Here is a 23,720-nt window from a genome sequence, read left to right as displayed (position 1 = left end):
CCTCACCTCCTGTGGGAACAGAGATAAGGCAGAAGGGTGATGCAAGAAACACAACTTCACAATAAGAACTTCCTATGCAGGAAAAAAGTGAAAATTTCCCCTTTCTTTTGCACATTTTTTAGAAATATTGTATAAATTCATTTGACATATACTGGATCAGATGCAGACATTTTTGTACAAGTATTTATCTATTATACTTTTTCAAGATACATTGTCCACATATAAGGAAATGTCGGGAGGGAAAGGTGGTATTTCTGCACCCTGCTTTTCTTAAAAGATTAGCAAGTTTTAGTCCTACATGGGACAGCCATATAAGTCACTGAATTTCATAGTGATCAAGTACAGTTTGAAGCAATGGTTCTCAACCTTCTATTAGTGATACCCTTTAATATAGTTCCTCATGTCATGGCAACTCCAAAGAATAAAACTTTTTGTTGCTACTTCATAACTGCAATTTAGCTACTGCTGTGAATTGTAATGCTGATATTTTTGGTAGAAACCAACAGGTTGAGATCTGATGGTTTAAAGAAACATGACTAGTAAGACGAAACATAACCAAGCATCTATGTCTGTGCTCCAGAAAATGAGCCAGAGATGTATCCAGCATATATTTGTGCCCATAAAATTGTGAATCATGAACAAAAGAAACTAGGATTGTAGCCTTTCTTCAGCCAAGCTTCCCCATTTTTTGCTTTATCCAGTCCTCACCTCTCTCTTCCCTCTCCCTTCTCCCCCTTCTCTCTCTCTCTCTCTCTCTCTCTCTCTCTCTCTCTCTCTCTCTATCTATCTATCTCTATCTCTATCTCTCACTCTCTCTCTCCCTATCTGTCTCTGTCCCTCAAGCAATTTCCTCCTAAGTGAAACACTCCCTCCATGAAGGAGAGAAGAGCCTCCTGAAACTTAGGAAGTAAATCAATTTCACCCATCTAGGAAAGCTGAAATCTTAAGGGTCCCTTCTGTTCCCTAGAGTGTGTAAACAGTAAACATCTGCTGGGGCAGAAGACTCTGACCAGCCAAGTTGCTAAGAAGAGACTCTCCTACCGCTGGGGCAGCCTGCAGGTCATACAGAGAGCTTCAGAGCACTGTAGATCTCATGAATCTTCCCCGGTGTTGGGATAAGCTTTTCTGATGTGCTGCTACTTTTCAGTTCATCCTGCTCCTGCAAGTAGCCACTCTCCCAGACTCCAATAAACTCATTGTCTCACCAAATTGAACTTTAGTATAATCATTTCTTTGGTCTGTCATGGATTCTAGGGAGAGTAGACGCTGTGTGTGTGTGTGTGTGTGTGTGTGTGTGTGTGTGTGTGTGTGTGTATGTGATGTGCTCCTGGAGAAAATTCTCACGGACAATTAATAGTTATCTCCTAAGATCATCATATCTTGCAGATGGTTTATATTGTCAAACAAAGAACTCATAGCTAAATTCATTATTCAAAGTATGATTTAACCAACAAATCATGGCATCCTGACAAAGGCAGCTCAACATCTCAACTTTAGCTATCACTATACAATGATTTTTCTGTCTCACCCTATGAGGATTAACACATGAACCTTAAGTTCAGAAGGTGCTTCATTGGTGAAGGAACCTTCCTCCAAGTTTGATAATCTGAATTTAATACTCAGGGTCCAAGTGATGGAAGAAAAGAAACAAACTCATACAAGTTGTCCTCTGTCCTACATACGCTTAACGTTGACCGGCATGCACACACATATATACATACATACGTACATACATACAACAAATTTTAGAGGCATGGACTAAGTTCTCCTATGCTACCTCTAATTCCCTGAGCAGCTGAGCTTCCTGCGCACACACGTACTTATCCACACACTCTTCTCATTCTCATTTCCCACTCATGTCCATCCAGTGGTCTCAGTGGACACCCACTCCAGAAGTACATCATTTTCTGCTTCCTTGCTGTATTTCTCCCCTAAATATTTCCTAACATTCCTCTCCTGGCCCACCAAAGACATTTTTCTCTGCCTTCTCAGGAAGCTGTCCACCTGAGCTGCCTCAGTGACACCCGTGACACATGAGAAAGCTGACAGGAGCCAAATTACTTATAACAGTTTCCAGGACACCACAAGCCTAATATTGTCATACCTGCAAATTCCTCAGCAGAGGCCTGGGCTCAAAACACAAATATGTGTGCAATGGAGCTGGCAGGACAGTCTACCCCCCCCCCCCACTGGCTACTCTTCCCTCCAAACAAGCTTTTCCCGAGGTTCACATTACACTTCCATCTCCAACCCTGGAGATAGTCACTAACAAGTGGAGTTTCAATAATTACCCCAATAGCAGCATCACAGGAAAAGCAGGACCTATGGTTCTGTCTCACTTCCCACAGCCAGCGTTCACACTCGGAACCCTTCCAGCAAACAGCAGGACAATCTCACTCACGTCTATATCATTGTCAGCCTATTGACAGGGTGGACTGAGCAACAAGGTTTCTTCCACCCAAGGGATTTGGGCAGTACACTCATGCAGAATGTTCCCTCTGACTCTAAGCTGCTATTGCAGACCTCTCTAACCTAGCTCAAGAGTAGGGCAATAGGAATTTTCAGGGATGTGGCACAGTTTCAATCCTCACATTCCCAAAGCCAGGAAAAAATAGGATTTGGATATCCCTGATGTTTTAGATACTAAAAAGTCTCTTCTTAGAGCTATCCTCGCATCCTTCTATTATGAAGGTTTAATTCAGTATATCCAGTCAAGAAGCCCCTTTCAGACTGTACAAGTATTTCCTAACTGTAGCTAAAGACATGGCCTGGTGTGAGCCAGCCATGAGGGAAGAAGAGCATCCTCTATTAGAAATGAAACTGCTCCAAGCCCAGAGGGCCCACGGGCACAGCTAAGCCAATTTGACAAAGCTGAATTGACAACGTGGGGACTTTCCCACAAAGGACACATTCTGGATCTCTTCTGGGAACACTTATCACAGACACCAACTATTATTTGCTCTTCACTGTGAGAGATGAATTCCCTAAGTCTTGATTTACTTGGAGATTGTTTGTGGGGTCAAAGGAATAAGGTATCTGGAAATAGTTTGCCTTGGGGCCAATGTAGGAATGTTCTCACTAGGGATCAATTAACCATAATGAACATTTGCTGGAGTTATGTGTTCTGTTTTGGAATAAAGATCTCTCTTGCCTCTTTCCATCCAACCGTCCTGACAAAGCCTGAGCAAACATCTAATGAAGAGGGTTCCCTAGAGTGCAAAGAAGCAAACAGCGCATTGATCTCTGTATTGCAAGACTCAAGAGAATCAATCAGTCATGGTGCCTGCAAGTCTCAGTACTGTCAGATACTGCTCACGTGTAAGCCATCATCCTGTGGGAGGAAAGAAGCTTTGGCTGTAACTTAGTCCACCAGATAGGCTCAAGTCTCTCCATCCCGAGAGGCTATAAACTCCATAGATAGGGTCGATTGGAAATCAGCCTACCATAGGCTTTTAACACCAACTCTCCGTAAGAGAGTCCACCAGTGATGCAACTCCACACTCACCACAGATGACAGTATCCTATCCACTTTACCCTCTGTATCCTAATCTTATAGCTACTTAAACTTCTTTGCAGGACATTTTCTGATGAAGAGAAAGCAAGTGGTCCTAATGTAAGAGGAAGCATGCCCTAAGTCCATGTGCTCCCTGGCTTTTTTTTTAGACTTATTTTGAGAATCCAAAAATAGTTCAGTCTCAAAAATAGGCCACTTTTCATTATGGAAACTGGCTATGGCACTCTAAAATTTGAGGCACAGTGAATTTGATTTCTGCTGCAGTGCTAGCCTGTCACACAGGAAAAGTGACTCACACCCCAATCTCCACACTGGATTTAAGGCTTGTAAAACCTTAGTTTGTTCCTGTGGGTAAACTTGCCGTTCTTTTGGTAGCAAGGGTGCTTGGCTCACCTTGTGTTTATAGGTGTGTGTGTGTGTGTGTGTGTGTGTGTGTGTGTGTGTGTGTGTGTGTGCATGTGTGTGTTATGAATGTGCATATATGTATGTATTAGCCATGCATGTCTATAGATGTGGAGCCCAGAGGTGGTAGCCACCTTCTTCCTTAGTAAACTCCATCTTGTTTGCTATAAACAGTTTTTCAATGAACCTAGAGCTTACTGATATTACTAGACTAGCTGTCCAGGAAGCTTCCGGGATTATTCTATCTCCCCATTTCCTACCTGAAGCTGGGGCGATAGGTGTACATGATTATATCCAACTTTTGATGTAGGTGTTGTAACTTAGTCTGTAGAGTGCTTTCCCAGCCCACATGAAGCCCCAAAGTCAAATAGCATCACACACACCAAGTGGGATGTCACATGCTTATAACCGCAAGTAGAGAAAGCTGTTGAACTCCCAGAATGCATTAGAAGACACTGTTGAGAATGAATCCATAAGCTGCAGAGATGAGAATGATGGGGAGGAGAAGACGTGCAAGTTTGCTGACGTACACTGTGTTCTCATACACAGTGATGTCCCCACACACCAGCTTCACAACAGCTGGATATTCACAGTAGAAGTGGTGGATGACTCTCAATCCACAGAAATGGAAGCTCATCAAGATGGCCGTGTGGATTAGGGAGTTCACAGATGCACCCAACCATGACATGACAGCCATCATCACTCCCACTCTTGTGCTCATGAGTGGCAGATGGCAACAAAGTGGTCAGAGGACATGAGGGCCAAGAGGACACACTCTGCACTGCCCACAAACAGATAAAGTGCTGGACTCCACAGCCCACAAAGGAGATGGACTTCTTGCCAGACAGGTAGTTGGTAGCCATCTTGGGCATGGTTGTGAGGACGTGCATCAGATCCATGAGGGACAGCTGACTGAGCAGGAAGTACATTGGTGTGTGCAGACAGGAGTCATAGCAGATGAGGATGATGGTGAGGCTGTTGCCACTCACTGAGGTAAGGAAGACTAGCATGGTGAAGAGGAAAAGACAATGGTGATTGAAGGAGTCATCAAAGAGCCCTTGAAGGATGAAGTCTTCCAGAGAGGTCTGGTCCCACCTCCATGTGCTCCCTTCCTCATATCCTGAGCAAACAGGAAGAGGACAGGACTGTGATGCAGAAACTACAACTTCAGAAATAATATATATTGTAAATATATATATTTACAATGTGTATTGTTTCTTTGCTTTTATTGTTTTACATATTTGTATAATGAGTTTAGTCATTTCCCTGCCTGTTTCAGTGCTCTTAACCACGGAACCATCATATCTCCAACCTTAAGACCCTTTTTTTTGCATTTTATTTATTTACTTTAGGTAGCACACAAAGAAATAGAGGTTTTTTTTCCCTTCTTTTTACTTTTTTTTCTTCTCTTGACTTTGAAATCGTTGATGATCAGTCACATATTATCTTTCGAATCTTTTTAAAAAATTAATTTTTATGCACATTGGTATTTTGCCTGTATGTGGGAGGGTGTCAGATCCTCTTTTAACAGTGCTAGGAATTGAACCTTGGTCCTCTGGAAGAGCACCCAGTGCTCTTAACCAGTGATCCAGGATTCAAAACAGATATGGCTGGACATGAACCAAGCACAAGGAAAGAGGAGCACCAACTATGACATGAGGAATGGAATGGTCCCCATCTTGGAGGACTTATGATTTCTGCTGGGACAGACAGACAATGTGTAAATGGCATCTGGGATTTTCACCCAAATGACACATCTTGGAACTTTTCTGGGAGATATTACCCATGACACTAATTAATTTACATTCCTCACACAGAGATAAGGACCCCTAAAGATTTTATTCAAACTTTTCTATGTTGGAGTGAGGGAAATGAGTTATTTTGGGGAAGTTGACTCTGATGATAACATGGGACCATTCTCTCTGGAGACCAACTAACTTTACAGAGAAATCACTCTAGTGTCTCTGGCTTGTTTTTCATTTTTAAATCCAGGCCTTTCTCATAATTCTATATTCTACTATTTAAGAACAGTTTGAGAAACATCTATTCTTTCTCACACAGTGGACCAGCTTGAGGGTTTCACCAAGGGCCCTATTATAGAAATGAAGTCATAAAATGGAGACAAGTCATTTCCACCCTCACTTTTGATTATATCTCATTTGTGTAGAATACATGGCCAAATCTCAATTGTGTAGAATACATGAGCAAATTATGTCAAGTGACGCTTTGTCTATGGGTCAAACAAGCAAATGTCATATCCCTTCATGTTTTTATTTACTGTCATCTATTTCCCATACATTGATTTCCTTCTCATTGTAAAGCTACAATGAAGAAGCCATATGGGATCAGATCAAAGAAATTGTGCTATAGAAACACAATGGTGTTTTATTCAGCCATAACAAATTACAAGTGTATGTCATTAGCCAAAAAACTATTGTCCTGTAGATCATGTTAAGTGAAATAAGCCAGACTCAGAAAGAAAAATATCTTCTTTTGTTTGAAGAATCTAGATTTTTAATCTATATAACATATGTGTATATATACATGTGTTATATACTTATGATAAGAGAGTAAAATGTGCTCTATTGTAGGGAATAAGGACAACAGTGGGGGAGGGGCAATAAGAGATATTAATGCAGTAAAATGAGTAAAATACAATTGAATGTGTGTATGCAAAGGTCATTATAATAGCCACCATTTTAATGAGGCATGGTGGCAAGTGCCTGTAATGCCAGCTCTGTGGGAGGAAGAGACAGGCAGATCTCCATGAGTCTGAGGCCAGCTTGGTCCACAAACCAACCCTTGGATAGCCAAGGTTACACAGAGAAACCCTGTCTCAAAAAAAGAAGGAAAAAAGAAGAAAAAAAGGAAAAATCTATTATTTTGTGTGTTAACTAAAGTAAATAAACAAAATGCATGGAAAGGGGTCTTAAGGCTGAAGATATGATGGTTCAGTGGTTAAGAGCACTGAAGCAGGTAAGGAAATGACTAAATTCATTATACAAATGTGTAAAACAATAAAAAAATAATAAAAGCAAAGAAACAATGCACGTTGTATCCAGGACAGCCAAGGCTACACTGAGAAACTCTGTCTCGAAAAAAAATGCACATTTATAAATACATATGTATGTACATCTATACAGACAGACATGTTTGTACTTCATAATGAGAAAAGAAAATATAAAGTTTTTATGTTTTGGAATGTTAGAGTGGACTTGCTCTATAAAGTTCAATTATTTGAATAATTTGAGATGTTAAATACTTAGAAAGAGATGTCAACTTGTATCAAATGTCCACATTTGAGGGTTGAAATGATGACTCAGTACTTAAGACCACTGGCTACTCTTCCAGACGACTTAGATTTGATTCCCAGTGCCCACATGGTAGTTCACAATCCTGTGAATCTCTGGTTCCAGGGGATCCAACACACTTTTCTGGCCTCCTCATGCACTGAATGCATGTGGTACACTGACAACAGATAAAAGAAGCATCCATACATACAAAATAAAATAATAAAAAAGAAATGTGGAGTGGAAACTGGATCACCTGCCTGTTGCAGGGAAATACTCCCTGATCCCCACAGGCAAGGGCACCCGACCTATAATCAGTCATCAACTATCCATTCTCAACCAGGGAAGGTCACTAAAAGCTACCTCCCAACATCAGAGACACCAAAATGACAGGAGGACAGCGAAAGAATGCTAACAAAACCCAAAACAATTTGGCATCTCCAGATCCAAGCAATCCCAATGAAAACAACCCGGAGAACCCAAAAACAATCGATATACAAGAAAATGACCTCAAGTCCTTAGTAAGGAAGATGATAATGGAAGAAATGAATAAAATCTGTAAACAAATGCAGGAGGAGGCAAACAAGAGGGCTGAAGATTTAAAAGAGTCATATAAAGAGGCACTTGAAGAATTTCAGAAAAACACAAATAACCAGATGAAGGAAATCATTAAAGCAGTTCAAGACCTGAAGATAAAAATGGAAGCTATGATAAAGGAACACACAGAAGAAAACCGTGATTGAGAGGCATCAGAGAAGAAAGCAAGCATCTCAGAGATGACCTTATCTAACAAAATGCAAGAAATGGAGGAATGACTATCGGGACTTGAAGATACAATCATAGAACTCGAAACAACCATCAAAGAAAAGGCTAAATCTGAAAATTTTCCTAACACAGAACATCCAAGAAATCAAGAACACCATGAAAAGATGAAACTTGAGAATAGGTATTGAGGAAAGAGAGGACAACCAACTCCACAGCCCAGAACATATCTTTAACAGAATCATAGAAGAAAATTTCCCCAATATGAAGAAGGTGATGCACACGAGCATACAAGAGGCCTACAGAACACCAAATAGAATGGACCAGAAAAGAAAATCTTCCCACCACATAATAATAATAACACAAAATATACAGAATGAGGAAAAATGTTAAAAGCAGCAAGAGAAAAAGGCCGAGTAGCATATGATGGCAAACCTATCAGAATTACTCCCGACTTATCAGCAGAAACCATGAAAGCCAGAAGGGCCTGGACAGAAGTCTTGCAAACCCTAAGAGAACACAGATGCCAGGCAAGATTACTATATCCAGCAAAACTATCAATAACCGTTGATGGAGAAAACAAGATATTCCATGACAAAAACAAATTCAAACAGTACCTAGCCACAAATCCGGCTTTACAAAAGTTACAAGAAGGAAAACTCCACCCCAAAGGGTCAAATTACAACCAAAACTACATAGGAAATAGATAACTACACCACCGCAAAATCACAGCATCACAAAATCTTGACTGTAACAAATAGCAAAAATGAAGGGATTTAGCAGTCACTGGTCATTAATATCTCTCAATATTAATGGTCTCAATTCTCCAATAAAAAGACACAGACTAACTGAGTGGATGTACAAACACAACCAACATTCTTCTGCATTCAAGAAACACATCTCAACCACAAGGACAGACATTGCCTCAGAGTAAAAGGTTGGGGAAAAATATTTCAAGCAAATGGTCACAAGAAGCAAGCTGGGGTAGCCATTCTAATATCTAATAAAATAGACTTTCAACTAAAATCAATCAAAAGGGATGAGGAAAGACACTTCATACTCATCAAAGGTAAAGTCAGCCAAGAAGACATCAGATTTTGAACATCTATGCTCTTAATACAAGGGTACCCACATTTGTAAAAGATCTATTAACAAAGCTTAAACCACTCATCAGTCCCTACACATTAATAGTGGGAGACTTCAACACCCCACTTTCACAGAAGGATAGGTCTTTGAATAAAAAACTAAGCCAGGAAATAACTTCATTAACCAATTTCATGAATCAAATGGGTCTAACAGATATCTACAGAAATTTTCACCCAAATGCAAAGGATTATACCTTGTATCTTATCAGATCACCATGGTCTAAGGCTGGACTTCAACAACAACAGAAATAACAAAAAGTCTACTCACACATGGAAACTAAACAACTTTCCACTTAATGACACATGGGTCACAGAAGAAATAAAGGAAGAAATAAAAGACTTCCCAAAATTCAATGAAAATGATGGAAAAATATAGCCAAATTTGTGGGACACATTGAAAGCAGTGCTAAGAGGAAAATTCATAGCACTAAGTGCCTTTAAAAAGAATATGGAAACATTCCATATAAACAATGTAATGACACATCTGGAAGCCCTAGGAAAAAAAGCAGAAACACCCAAGAGAAGTAGACTTCTGGAAATAATCAAACTCAGGGCAGAAACCAATAAATTAGAAACAAAGAGAACAATTCAAAGAATCAGCAAAACCAAGAGCAAGTTCTTTGAGAAAATTAACAAGATAGACAAACTGTTAGCCAAACTAACTAAAAGACAGAGAAATGCTATCCAAATCAACAAAATCAGAAATAAAAAAGGACACATAACAACAGACACCGAAGAAATACAAAGAATCATAAGAACCTACTTTAAAGGTATTTATGCCACAAAATTTGAAAATCTAAGGGAAATGGACAACTTTCTCGACAGATTCCATTTGCCAAAATTGAATCAAGATCAGATAAACAAATTAAATAGACCTATTTCGCCTAGAATTAGAAGCAATCATTGATAGTCTCCCAACCAAAAAAAAAGCCCAGGACCAGATGGTTTCAGGGCAGAATTCTACCAGTCCTTCAAAGAGATGCTAGTACTGATACTCTTCAAGCTATTCCAAAAGATAGAAATGGATGGTACGTTACCAAACTTTTTCTTTGAGGCCATAGTCATGTTGATACCTAAATCCCACAAAGACTCAACAAAAAAAGAGAATTTCAGACCAATTTCTCTTATGAACATCGATGCAAAAATACTCAATAAAATACTTGCAAAAGGAATATGAGAACATATCAAAGGCATCATTCACTATGACCAGGTAGGCTTCATTCCAGGCATGCACGGATGGTTTAACATATGGAAATCCATCAATGTAATCCACCATATAAAAAAACTGAAAGAGAAAAACCACATGATCATCTCCTTAGATGCAGAAAAAGCATTTGACAAAATTCAACACCCATTCATGTTTAAAGTTCTGGAGAGATTGGGAATACAAGGTACATACCTAAACATAATAAAGACTATATACAGCAGGCCAATAGCCAACATTAAATCAAATGGAGAGATACTCAAGGAAATCCCTCTAAAATCGGGGACCAGACAAGGCTGCCCACTTTCTCCATATCTCTTCAATATAGTACTGGAAGTTCTAGCCAGAGCAATAAGACATCAAAAGGAGATCAAGGGGATCCAAATGGTAAAGGAGAAGTCAAATTATTCCTATTTACAGGTGACATGATAGTGTATATAAATGACCCCCAAAATTCCACCGGAGAACTCCTACAGCTGTTAAATACCTTCAGCAAATTGTCTGGATACAAAATTAACTCAAAAAGTCAGTAGCTTTCCTATATACAAATGACAAACATGCAGAGGAAGAAATTAGGAAAACTACACCCTTCACAATAGCCACAAGCAATATAAAATATCTAGGAGTAACTCTAACCAAGCAAGTAAAGCACTTATTTGAAAAAACCTTTAGATCTCTGAAGAAAGAGATTGAAGATAACATCAGAAGATGGAGGGATCTATCTTGTTCATGGATCGGGAGAATTAACATAGTAAAAATGGTCACATTACCAAAAGCAGTTTACAGATTCAAGGCAATCCATATCAAAATACCTACAAAATATTTTGAAGATATTGGAAAATCAATTCTCAACTTCCTATGGAGAAACAAAAAACCCAGAATAGCAAAAACAACCCTATACAATAAAAGATCCTCTGGAGGAATCTCCATACCCGATCTCAAGTTGTCCTATAAAGCAACAGTAATTAAAACAGCATTGTACTGGCACAGCAACAGGCTGGTTGATCAGTGGAATCAAATCAAAGACCCAGAAATGAATCCACACACATTTGCTCACTTGATTTTTGACAAAGAAGCCAAATCTATTCAATGGAAAAAGGATAGCATCTTTAACAATGGTGCTGGTCTAACTGGATGTCTACATGTAGAAAAATGCAATTAGACCCTTATTTGTCACCATGCACAAAACTCAAGTCCAAGTGGATTAAAGACCTCAACATAAAACCAGAGACATTAAATCAGTTAGATGAAAAAGTGGTGAAGAGCCTGGAACACATTGGCACAGGAGACAACTTCCTGAACAGAACACCAACAGCCCAGGCCTTAAGGTCAACAATGAATTAATGGGATCTCATGAGGCTGAGAAGCTTCTGTAAGGCAGAAGACACTGTCAACAGAACAAAGCAACAGCCTACAAGACTGGGAAAAGATCTTCACCAACTCTACATCTGACAAAGCTCTAATATCCAAAATATATAAAGAACTCAAGAAATTAAACACTACCAAACCAAATAACCCAATTGAGAAATGGGGCTCAGAACTTAACAGAGAATTCTCAACAGAGGAATATTGAATGGCTGAGAAACACTTAAAGAAATGCTTGACCTCATTAGTCATCAGAGAAATGCAAATCAAAACAACACTGAGATTATATCTTACACCCATCAGAATGGCTAAGATAAAAAACTCGAGTGACACCACATGTTGGCAAGGATGTGGAGAGAGTGGGAATGCAAACTAGTACAACCACTTTGGAAATGTACCTGGTGCTTTCTCAGAAAAATGGGAATAGGGCTCCCTCAAGAACCAGCTATTCCACTCCTTGTAATATACCCAGAAAATGCTCTACCACACAACAGGGATATATGCTCAACCATGTTTGTAGCTGCCTTATTGATAATAGCCAGAACATGAAAACAGCCTAAGTGTCCCTCAGTAGAAGAATGGATAAAGAAACTGTGGTGCATTTACACAGTGGAATACTATTCAGCTTTAAAACAAGGAATTCCAGAAGTTTGTGGACAAATGGATTGAACTAGAAATTATCATAATGAGTGAGTTCACCCAGAAGCAAAAAGAGACAAATGGTATGTACTCACTTATATAGAGACACTAGCCCAAGGGGCATGTCCCATGAAAGATGTTACTTATCAGGAAAGTGGGTCAGAGGGGAAGACATCTTATTGGGACTTTAGGTGAGAGAAGCATGGGAGAATGGGGAAATAGAAGCATCCAGAGGGTCTGGGAAACCTACAAGAAGAACATTATGACAGGTGGATCTGGGTCCTGGGGTCCTTCCTGCTCAACTGTGGCACCAGCCAAGGAAAATATAGGCAGTAAACTTCGAACCCCTACCCAAAACTAGCCGATTAACAGGACATTCTCCACTGTTGAGTGGTGAGTGAGATCTGACTTTCATACAAACTCTGGGTCCCCATTTCTGACCACGTCCCCTTGATGGGGAAGCCTGGTGGCACTCAGAGGAAGGATAACAGATCAGCAAGAAGAGACTCGATGTCCTATGAGCATATACAGGGGGAGGAGGTCCCCTTCAGTAACAGATATAGAGGAGGGGAGTAGGGGGGAAGCAGGAGGGAGGGAGGAATGGGAGGATACAAGGGATGGGCTAACAATTGAGATGTAATATGAATAAATTAATTAAAAAAGAAATGTACACATATAACAGTGCTTAGCATATACAACAAATATGCACAATGAAAATAAAAATGAAATACAAATTATCTTCCTAAATTATTTCTGAAGTTGTAGTTTCTGCATCACAGTCCTGTCCTCTTCCTGTTTGCTCAGGACATGAGGAAGAAAGCACATGGAGGTGGAACCAGACCTCTCTGGAAGACTTCATCCTTCAAGGGCTCTTTGATGACTCCTTCAACCACCATTGTCTTTTCCTCTTCACCATGCTGGTCTTCTTTACTGCAGTGAGCGGCAACACCCTCACCATCCTCCTCATCTGCTCTGACTCCCATCTGCACACACCAATGTGCTTCCTGCTCAGTCAGCTGTCCCTCATGGATCAGATGCACGTCTCCACAACAGTTGCCAAGATGGCTAGCAACTACCTGTTTGGCAAGAAGTCCATCTACGTTGTGTGCTGTGGTATCCAGCACTTCCTGTATCTGTCTCTGGGTGGTGCAGAGTGTGTCCTCCTGGCCTTCATGTCCTATGACTGCTATGTTGCCATCTGCCACCATTTACACTACACTGTGCTCATGAGCAGAAGAGTGGGAGTGATGATGGCTGTCATGTCATGGTTGGGTGCATCTGTGAACTCCCTAATCCACACGGCCATCTTGATGAGCTTCCGTTTCTGTGGATCAGGAATCATCCACCAGTTCTACTGTCTTTTAATACATTCTGGGAGTTAAGCAGCTTTCTCCACTTGGGGTTATAAGCATGTGACATCCCACTTGGTATGTGTGATGCGGTTTGACTTTGGGGCTCCGTGTGGGCTGGGAAAGCACTCTACAGACTAAGTTACAGTACCTACATCAAAAGTTGGGCATAGTCATGGATACTTATAGCCCCAGATGCAGGTAGGGAATGGGGAGACAGAATGATCCCAGAAGCTTCCTGGACAACCAGTCTACTAATATCGGTAAGCTCTACGTTCACTGAGAAACTGGCTACAGCAAACAAGAAGGAGTTCCACTGGGGAAGAAGCTGGCTACCACCTCTGGGCTCCACATCTGCAGACATACATGGGTAACACATGTATATGTGCACATTCACACATACACACACACACACACACACACACACACACACACACCTACACACAACAGGTGAGCCAGGCAGGTTTACACACAGGAGCAAACTATGGTGTTTACAAGCCTTAAATCCCATGTGGAGATTGGTGTGTGAGTCACTTTTCCTGTTGACAGGCTAGCACTGAGCAGAAATCAAATTCACTGTGCCCCAAATTTCAGAGTGCTATAGCCAGCTTCCATCATGAGAAGTGTCCTATTTTTGAGACAGAGCCATTTCTGGATCCTGAAAACAAGTAAAACATAAGCTAGGGAGCACAGGAACACCTTGCCACAGTGTGGGGGTTGGAAGGCAGCAACCAGGATCAGTCTTTATTTGTGTATACGTGTTTACCTCTGTGTACACCAGCGTCTGACAGTACATGTGGAGATTGTAGGTTTACATAAGATGTCATTAGTCCCCTGACACTTATTATTTTTTATTAAATAAACTTTTTAAATTTTTTACATATACATTTAACTTATTACACATATATACAATAGACGACCTTTAGCAAAAAGAGCCATGACACAATCCAAAATTATATAAATGTTACATTCTTAGTGGACACTTAATATTACTGAGACAGTACATTTCATGGAACCTGCAGCCCACTAATTGACATGGGCTGGCTTGCAAGCACTTTGAAGATGCCTTCATGCCTTTGTTTCTCCTCTGTACTTGGACTTAGGACATACTTCCTCTTCCATTAGGCCCACTTGCTTTCTCTTGATCAGAAAACGTCCTATAAAGAAGTTTAAGTAGCTATAACATAGGGTTGTGAAAGGTACAGTGGCCAGGGCACTGTCATATATGGGGACTGTGGAATTGCATCACTGGTGAACTCTCAGGAGAGTTGGTGTTAAAAGCCTGTGGTAGACTGATTTCCAGTAGACCCTATCTATGGAGTTTATAGCCTCTCGGGATGGGGAGACTTGAGCCTATCTGGTGGACTAAGTTACAGCCAAAGCTTCTTTCCTCCCACAGGATGATGGCTTACACGTGAGCAGTATCTGACAGTACTGAGATTTGCAGGCACCATGACTGATTGATTCTCTTGAGTCTTGTAATACAAAGATCAATGCACTGTTTGCTTCTTTGCACTCTAGGGAACTCCTCTTTATTAGATGTTTGCTCAGGCTTTGTCAGGATGATTGGATGGAAAGAGGCAAGAGAGATCTTTATTTCAAAACAGAGCACATAACTCCAGCAAATGTTCATTATGGTTAATTGATCCCTAGTGAGAACATTCCTACATTGTCCCCAAGGCAAACTATTTCCAGATACCTTATTCCTGTGACACCACAAACAATCTCCAAGTAAATTAAGTCTTAGGGAATTCATCTCTCACAGTGAAGAGCAAATAATAGTTGGTGTCTCTGGTAAGTGTTCCCAGAAGAGATCCAGGATATGTCCTTTGTGAGAAAGTCCCCATGTTGTCAATTCAGCTTTGTCAAATTGGCTTAGCTGTGTCCATGGGCCCTCTGGGCTTGCAGTGGTTTCATTTCTAATAGATGATGCTCTTCTTCCCTCATGACTGGCTCACGCCAGGCCATGTCCATTCTGGTATCTTTAGCTACAGTTAGGAAACACTTGTACAGTCAGAAAGGGGCTTCTTGACTGGATATACTGAATTAAACCTTCATAATAGAAGGATGCAAAGATAGCTCTAAGAAGAGAGTTTTAGGTATCTAAAACATCAGAGAAATCCAAATCCTATTTTTTCCTGGGAATGTGATGATTGAAACTGTGTCACACCCCTGAAAATTCCTATTGCCATACTCTTGAGCTGGGATAGAAAGGTCTGCAATAGAGGCTTAGAAACATTCTGCATGACTGTACTTCCCAAGTCCCACGGGTGGAAGAAACCTTGTTGCTCAGTCCACCCTGCCAATAGGCTGACAACGATAAAGACATCAGTGAGATTGTCCTGCTATTTGCTGGAAGGGTTCCGAGTGTGAACGCTGGCTGTGAGAAGTGATGCAGAACCATAGGTTCTGCTGCTCCTGTGATGCTGCTATTGGGGTAATTATTGAAACTCCACTTGTTAGTGACTGTCTCCAGGGTTGGAGATGGAAGTGTGATGTGAACTTCAGGAAAAGCTTGTTTGGAGAGAAGAGTAGTGTGTGTGTGTGTGTGTGTGTGTGTGTGTGTGTGTGTGTGTGTGTGTGGTGTGTCACGGTGGACTGCCCTGCCAGCTCCATTGCACACTATGTTTGTTCTCAGCCCAGGTCTCGGCTGAGGAAATTCCAGGTATGATAATATTGGGCTTGTGGTGTCCTGGAAACCCTTATATGGAATTTGGCCCCTGTCAGCTTTTTCATGTGTCCCAGGGTGTTATTGAGGCAACACAGGTGGACAGCTTCCCGAGAAGGCAAGGAAAAATGTCTTTGAAGGGCCAGAAGAAGAATACTAGGAAATTTGTAGGGGAGAAATACAGCAAGGAAGCAGAAAATGATGTACTTCTGGTGTGGGTGTCCACTGAGACCACTGGATGGACATGAGTGGGAAATGAGAATGAGAAGAGTGTGTGGATAAGTACGTGTGTGCGCAGGAAGCTCAGCTGCTCAGAGAATTAGAGGTAGCATAGGAGAGCTTAGTCCATGCCTCTAAAACTTGTCATAAGTATGTATGTATGTATGTATGTATGTATGTATGTATGTATGTATTGATTTAATTATGTGCATGCGTGGCCTGTCATGTTATGTGTACGTAGGTCAGAGGACAACTTGTAGGAGTTTGTTTGGTTTTTTTTGCTTCCATCACTTGGACCCTGAGTATACAATTCAGATTGTCAATCTTCGAAGAAGGTTCCTTCACCAGTGAACCACCTTCTGAACTCAAGGTTCATATGTTAATCTTCATAGGGTGAGACTGAGATAACATTGTATGGTGATGGCTGTAAAGTTGCAATGTTCAGCTGCCTTCATCAGTGAACCACAATTTCTAGGTTAAAACACACTTTGAAAAATGCATTTAGTTCTGAATTCTTTGTTTGAAAACATAAGCCGTCTGGAATGTATGATGATCTTAGGAGATCGTTATTAAGTGTCAGTGAGAATTCTCCCCAGGAACACATGACACACACACACACACACACACACACACACACACACACACACACACAGCATCTACTCTCCCTAGAATCCATGACAGACCAAGGAAATTACTACACCAAAGTTCAATTTGGTGAGACAATGAATTTATCGGAGCCTGGGAGAGTGGCTACTTGCAGGAGCAGGATGAACTGAAGAGTAGCAGCACATCAGAAAGCTTATCCCAACACAGGTGAAGATTCATGAGATCTGCAGTGCTCTGATGCTCTCTGCATGACCTGCAGGCTGCTGCAGTGGTAGGAGAGTCTCTTCTTAGCAACTTGGCTGGTCAGAGTCTTCTGCACCTGCAGATGTTTACTGTTTACACACCCTTGGTGTTGGAAGGGACCCTTAAGATTCTTGGAAGTTTCAGCTTTCCTAAATGGGTGAAACTTGTTTAGTTCCTAAGATTCAGGAACCTCTTCTCTCCTTCATGGAGGGAGTATTTCACTTAGGAGGAAATTATTAGAAAGGGGAGAGAGAGAGAGAGAGAGAGAGAGAGAGAGAGAGAGAGAGAGAGAGTTGAAATATCAATTTGGATTTTTCTTTCTTTTTTCTTTTTTTGAGTCATACTTCACCATGGAAATCTACCAGCCAATCTTTTTTTTAAATATTTTTTTATTTATTTGTTCATAGTACATCTTGATTGTTAGCCCTTCCCCTGTTTCCTCCCATTCTTCCCTCCCTCCCACTTCCCCCCTTCTCCCCTCCCCTATGTCTGTGATTGAGGGAGACCTCCTCCCCCTATATATGCTCTTAGAATATCGAGTCTCTTCTTGGTAACTTGCTATCCTTCCTCTGAGTGCCTCCAGGCCTCCCCATCCAGGGGATGTGGTCAGAAAAGGGGCACCACAGTTCCTGTGAGAGTCAGATCTCCCTCTCCACTCAACGGTGGAGAATATCCTGTTCATCGGCTAGGTCTTGGTAGGGGTTCGAAGTTTACTGTCTATATTCTCCTTGGCTGGTGCCTTAGTTTGAGGAGGACCTCAGGACCCAGATCTGCCTGTCATAAAGTTCTTCTTTAGGTTTCCAGGACCCTGTGGGACCTACTATTTCCCCATTCTTCCATGCTACTCTTGCCTAAAGTCTCAATAGGAAGTCCTCTCCTCTGACCCACTTTCTTGGTAAGTAAAGTTTTTCATGGGACGTATCCCTTGGACTAGTGTTTTGATATAAGTGACTATATAACGTTTGTCTCTTTTTGCTTCTGGGTGAACTCAGTCATGATAATTTCTAGATCAATCCATTTGTCCACAAATTTTGGGAGTTCCTTGTTTTTAATAGCTGAGTAGTACTCCATAGTGTATATGTACCACAGTTTCTTAGTCCATTCTTCTGCTGAGGGACACTTAGGATGTTTCCATGTTCTGGCTATTATGTATAAAGCAGCTATGAACACGGTCGAGCATATGTCCCTGTTGTGTGGTAGGGCATTTTCTGGGTATATTCCAGGGAGTGGGATAGCTCGGTCTTGAGGAAGCCCTATTCCCATTTTTCTGAGAAAACGCCAGATAGCTTTCCAAAGTGGTTGTACTAGTTTGCATTCCCACCAGCAATGAAGGAGTGTTCCTCTCTCTCCACATCCTCGCCAACATGTGGTGGCATTTGAGTTTTTTATCTTAGCCATTCTGATGGGTGTAAGGTGGAATCTCAGTGTCGTTTTGATTTGTATTTCTCTGATGACTAACGAGGATGAGCATTTCTTTAAGTGTTTCTCGGCCATTTGATATTCCTCTGTTGAGAATTCTCTGTTAAGTTCCAAGCCCCATTTTGCAATTAGGTTGTTTGGTTTTGTGGTGTTTAATTTCTTGAGTTCTTTATATATTTTGGATATTAGAGCTTTGTCAGCTGTAGGGTTGGTGAAGATCTTTTCCCAGTCTGTAGGCTGTCGCTTTGTTCTGTTGACAGTGTCTCCTGCCTTACAGAAGCTTCTCAGCCTCATGAGGTCCCATTTATTAATTGTTGACATTGAGGCATGGGCTGTTGGTGTACTGTTCAGGAAGTTGTTTCCTGTGCCTATGTGTCCCAGGCTCTTCCCCACTTTTTCCTCTAACTGAACTAATGTCTCTGGTTTTAAGTTGAGGTCTTTAATCCACTTGGACTTGAGTTTTGTGCATGGTGACAAATAAAGGTCTAATTGCATTTTTCTACATGTAGACATCCAGTTAGACAAGTACCATTTGTTGAAGATGCTACCATTTTTCCATTGAATAGATTTGGCTTCCTTGTCAAAAATCAAGTGAGCAAATGTGTGTGGATTCATCTCTGGGTCTTCAATTTGGTTCCATTGATCAACCAGCTTATTGCTTTGCCAGTACCATGCTGTTTTAATTACTGTTGCTCTGTAGTACAGCTTGAGATCAGGTATGGAGATTCCTCCGGAGGATCTTTTATTGTATAGGATTGTTTTTGCTATTCTGGGTTTTTTATTTCTCCATATGAATTTGAGAATTGATCTTCCAATATCTTCAAAATATTTTGTAGGTATTTTGATAGGGGTTGCATTGAATCTGTAAATTGCTTTTGGTAAGATGGCCATTTTTACTATGTTGATTCTCCCGATCCACGAACAAGTTAATCCCTCCATCTTCTTATGTCATCTTCAATCTCTTTCTTCAGAGGTTTGAAGTTTTTTTTGAATACGTCCTTCACTTGCTTGGTTAGAGTTATTCCTAAATATTTTATATTGTTTGTGGCTATCGTGAAGGGAGTAGTTTTCCTAATTTCTTCCTCTGCCTGTTTGTCATTTGTATACAGGAAAGCTACTGACTTTTTTGAGTTTATTTTGTATCCTGCCAATTTGCTGAAGGTGTTTATCAGCTGTAGGAGTTCTCTGGTGGAATTTTGCGGGTCACTTATGTACACTATCGTATCATCTGCACATAGGGATAATTTGACTTCTTCCTTTCCCATTTGGATCCCCTTGATCTCCTTTTGATGTCTTCTTGCTCTGGCTAGAACTTCAAGAACTACATTGAAGAGATATGGGGACAGAGGGCAGCCTTGTCTGGTTCCCGATTTTAGAGGGATTTCCTTGAGTATCTCTCCATTTAATTTAATGTTGGCTGTTGGTTTGCTGTAAATAGCCTTTATTATGTTTAGATAAGTGCCTTGTATTCCCGACTCTCCAGAACTTTAAACATAAATGGGTGTTGGATTTTATCAAATGCTTTCTCTGCATCTAAAGAGATGATCATGTGGTTTTTCTCTTTCAGTTTGTTTATATGATGGATTACATTGATGGATTTCCATATGTTAAACCATCCCTGCATGCCTGGAATGAATCCTACCTGGTCATGGTGAATGAGGTCTTTGATATCTACCAGCCCATCTTATTAGTATTCATGTGAGGACTGAATAAAACAAAGATAGTGAAGCTTGGGTGAAGAAAGGCTACAATCCTAATTTCTCTTGTTCATGATTCACAATTTTATGGGCAAAAATATATGCTGGATACATCTCTGGCTCATTTTCTGGAGCACAGACATAGATGCTTTGTTCTGTTTTGTCTTACTGGTCATCTGTTTCTTTAAACCATCAGCTCTCAACCTGTTGGTTTCTACCAAAAATATCTGCATTACAATTCACAGCAGTAGCTAAATTGTAGTTATGAAGTAGCACCAACAAGTTTTATGGTTTGGGGTTGCCACGACATGAGGATCTATATTAAAGGGTCTCACTAATAGGAAGATTGAGAATCATTGCTTCAAACTGTACTTAAACAGTATGAAATTCAGTGACTTTTATGACTGTCCCATGCAGGGCCAAAACTTGCTAATCTTTTAAGAAAAGAAGGGTGCAGAATACCAACTTTCCCTCCTAACAATTCCTTATGTGTGGTCAATGAATCTTGAAAAATTATAAATAGATATATACTCATACAAAAATGTCTATATCTGATCCAGTATATGTCAAATGAATTTATACAATATTTTTAAAAAGTGCAAAAGAAAGGTAAAAACTTTACATTTTTTCCTGCATAGGAAGTTCTTATGGTGAAGTTGTGTTTCTTGCATCACCTTCTGTTTTATCTCTGTTCCCACAGGAGGTGAGGAAGAGAGCATGTGGAGGTGGAACCAGACCTCTCTGGAAGACTTCATCCTTCAAGGGCTCTTCGATGACTCCTTCAACCACCATTTTCTTTTCCTCTTCACCATGCTGGTCTTCCTTACCGCAGTGAGTGGCAACACCCTCACCATCCTCCTCATCTGCTATGACTCCCGTCTGCACACGCCAATGTACTTCCTGCTCAGTCAGCTGTCCCTCATGGATCTGATGCACGTCCTCACAACTGTCCCCAAGATGGCTAGCAACTACCTGTCTGGCAAGAAGTCCATCTCCTTTGTGGGCTGTGGGGTCCAGCACTTCCTCTATCTATTTGTGGGCAGTGCAGAGTGTGTCCTCCTAGCCCTCATGTCCTATGACCGCTATGTTGCCATCTGCCGCCCCTTACACTACACTGTGCTCATGAGCAAAAAAGTGGTAGTGATGATGACTGTCATGTCATGGTTGAGTGGATCCATAAATTCCCTAACCCTCACACCCATTTTGATGAGCTTCCATTTCTGTGGATCCGGAATCATCCACCACTTCTACTGTGAACTTCCAGCTGTTGTGAAGCTGGTGTGTGGGGACATCACTGTGTATGAGAACACAGTGTACTTCAGTAGCGTGATACTTCTCCTCCTCCCCATCATTCTTGTCTGTACATCCTATGGATTCATTCTCCACAGTGTCATTCAGATGCGTTCAGTTGGGAGTAAGAAGAATGCCTTTGCCACATGCAGCTCTCACCTCATGGTGGTTTCCCTTTGGTTTGGTGGGTGTATATTCTCCTACATGAGACCTAGGTCCCAGCGCACCCCATTGCAGGACAAAGTTGGCTCTGTTTTCTACAGCATCGTTACTCCCACTCTGAATCCATTGATTTACACTCTCCGCAATAAGGATGTTGCTAAGGCTCTGAAAAAACTTTTGAGGGGAGACCTTTTCACCTAGTGACTGCAATTGTAGTTTTCCAGAATGTATGTTTGAATAGGATCTGCCTTAATCTGATTTGAGTAAACTGCTGATGGTTTTTTGATTAGTGCATCAATAACATGGATAATGTGTATTCATACTATTCTAATAGGATTTCCATTATCCAAACTGATAGAACAACTGCCACCATCTTAGAAGCTTAACCTGAACTTCTGGTTCTAAGATTGGCACAGATTATTCTACAAAACATCCCAAGTTTTTGAATATTGACCAAACCAGAAGAACGATTCTCTTCTCTGAAAGAAGAAATTCAACCATCTGTCCAGACACACAGCCCCCGTTTCCCACTTTTAACTCAATAAACTTCCATATCCTGTTAGAGAAATTCTATCAGTCCTCAGGTGGTGTGAGCCCTCAGGTTTTGCAAAATAAGTTTTTAACTACCATTGATTGGTTTCTGACTTCAGATTCTTTGGTTTTTGCCTTCAATTTTCTAACAGAAACACCTGGGTACACATCATGAAGCTCTTGAAGGACATAAAAAAAATAAGACCAAAAAAATTTTTTTTGAAAGGAGCGATAAGGAATGGAGCTCAGTTGGTAGAGTTTTTTGCCTAGCATTCATGAAATCCTGGCTTACCTCTCCATGAGTGGGTGGAATTGTGCCTGGTAGTCGATTTCAGAACTCGTGAAGATCAGAAGTTTATATTCATCATCATGTACAGAGTGAGTTCCAGTCTCAAAATTAACCAATCCAAACAAAACCAAGAAGACATGTAAAGGCTAATGGATTCCCCAAAGTATTAGCATCCACCATGATGGGCTCTAGAGAAGGCTTCAAGCACTACCTGGAATAAGCATGGCAGGACTGGACATCCTTGCCCTGTTCCTGATCTTATTTTTACACTGATGTTTTGCCTGCATGTATGTTTGTGTGAGGTTGCTGCATCCTCTGGAACTGGAGTTACAGACTCTTTGAGCTCTCATGTAAGTGCTGGGAATTGAACCTGGGTCTTCTGGAAGAACTGCCAGTGCTCTTAACTGCTGACTCATCTCTGAAGCCCCTGCCTTCTCCTGATTTTAATGGAAATAAATCGAGTTCCTTTCTGTGTAGCGTGATGTTGGCTATTGGCTTGCTATAAATGGTCTTTCTTCTTTAAATTTACATTAGTGTTCTGCCTCCATGTGTGTCTGTGTGAGGGTGTCAAGTCCCTGGAGCTGGAATTATAAAACAGCTCACATAGTGAGCTACCATGTGGGTGCTGGGATTTGAACACAGGTCCTTGGAAAAGCAGCCAGCTCTCTCAAACACTAAGCTATCTCTCCAGCTCCTAAATGGTCTTTCATATGTTGATGTATATTTCTTGTGTCATTAGTCTCTCGTGGGTTTTATTTTATTAACGTATGTTGGACTTTTCTCCATCTAATAAGATGATCATGCAGCTTTTTTCTGTCTTAGGATATTTATGTGGTGGATTATGTTTTTGTATGTTGGACTATCTCTGAATCTCTGGGGGTGATGACAGCAATAGTGGGTAAATAATGAACCCCATTACTAGTTTT

General features: G+C 40.9%; 2 protein-coding genes and 1 pseudogene across 3 annotated transcripts; 2 read left to right on the top strand and 1 right to left on the bottom strand.

Annotated features, from left to right (window-relative positions):
• Window positions 1–4,236: 4,236 nt before the first annotated feature.
• Window positions 4,237–5,703, bottom strand: LOC311587183 (olfactory receptor 2AE1-like; annotated as a pseudogene). Its single transcript has 2 exons — window positions 5,700–5,703; window positions 4,237–5,036 (listed from the first exon to the last, which is right to left on the bottom strand). The product of its transcript is annotated as an olfactory receptor 2AE1-like (transcript).
• A 4,431-nt stretch (window positions 5,704–10,134) lies between these two features.
• On the top strand, window positions 10,135–13,703 carry LOC311587182 (olfactory receptor 2AE1-like; the record flags this gene model as incomplete). The annotated part of the gene is made up of 2 exons (XM_084763677.1): window positions 10,135–10,141; window positions 13,126–13,703. 2 exons carry the CDS (start codon window positions 10,135–10,137, stop codon window positions 13,701–13,703), a joined length of 585 nt encoding a protein of 194 aa, XP_084619803.1.
• Window positions 13,704–21,239: 7,536 nt separating this feature from the next.
• LOC311587181 (olfactory receptor 2AE1-like) lies at window positions 21,240–22,175 on the top strand (the record flags this gene model as incomplete). Its single annotated transcript, XM_084763676.1, has 1 exon — window positions 21,240–22,175. One exon carries the CDS (start codon window positions 21,240–21,242, stop codon window positions 22,173–22,175), a length of 936 nt encoding a protein of 311 aa, XP_084619802.1.
• Between the last annotated feature and the right edge of the window lie 1,545 nt (window positions 22,176–23,720).

Source organism: Acomys minous, assembly GCF_964271855.1.
Source record: "Acomys minous genome assembly, chromosome: 16".
NCBI lineage: Eukaryota > Metazoa > Chordata > Mammalia > Rodentia > Muridae > Acomys > Acomys minous.
This window is presented reverse-complemented; position numbering and strand designations above follow the sequence as displayed.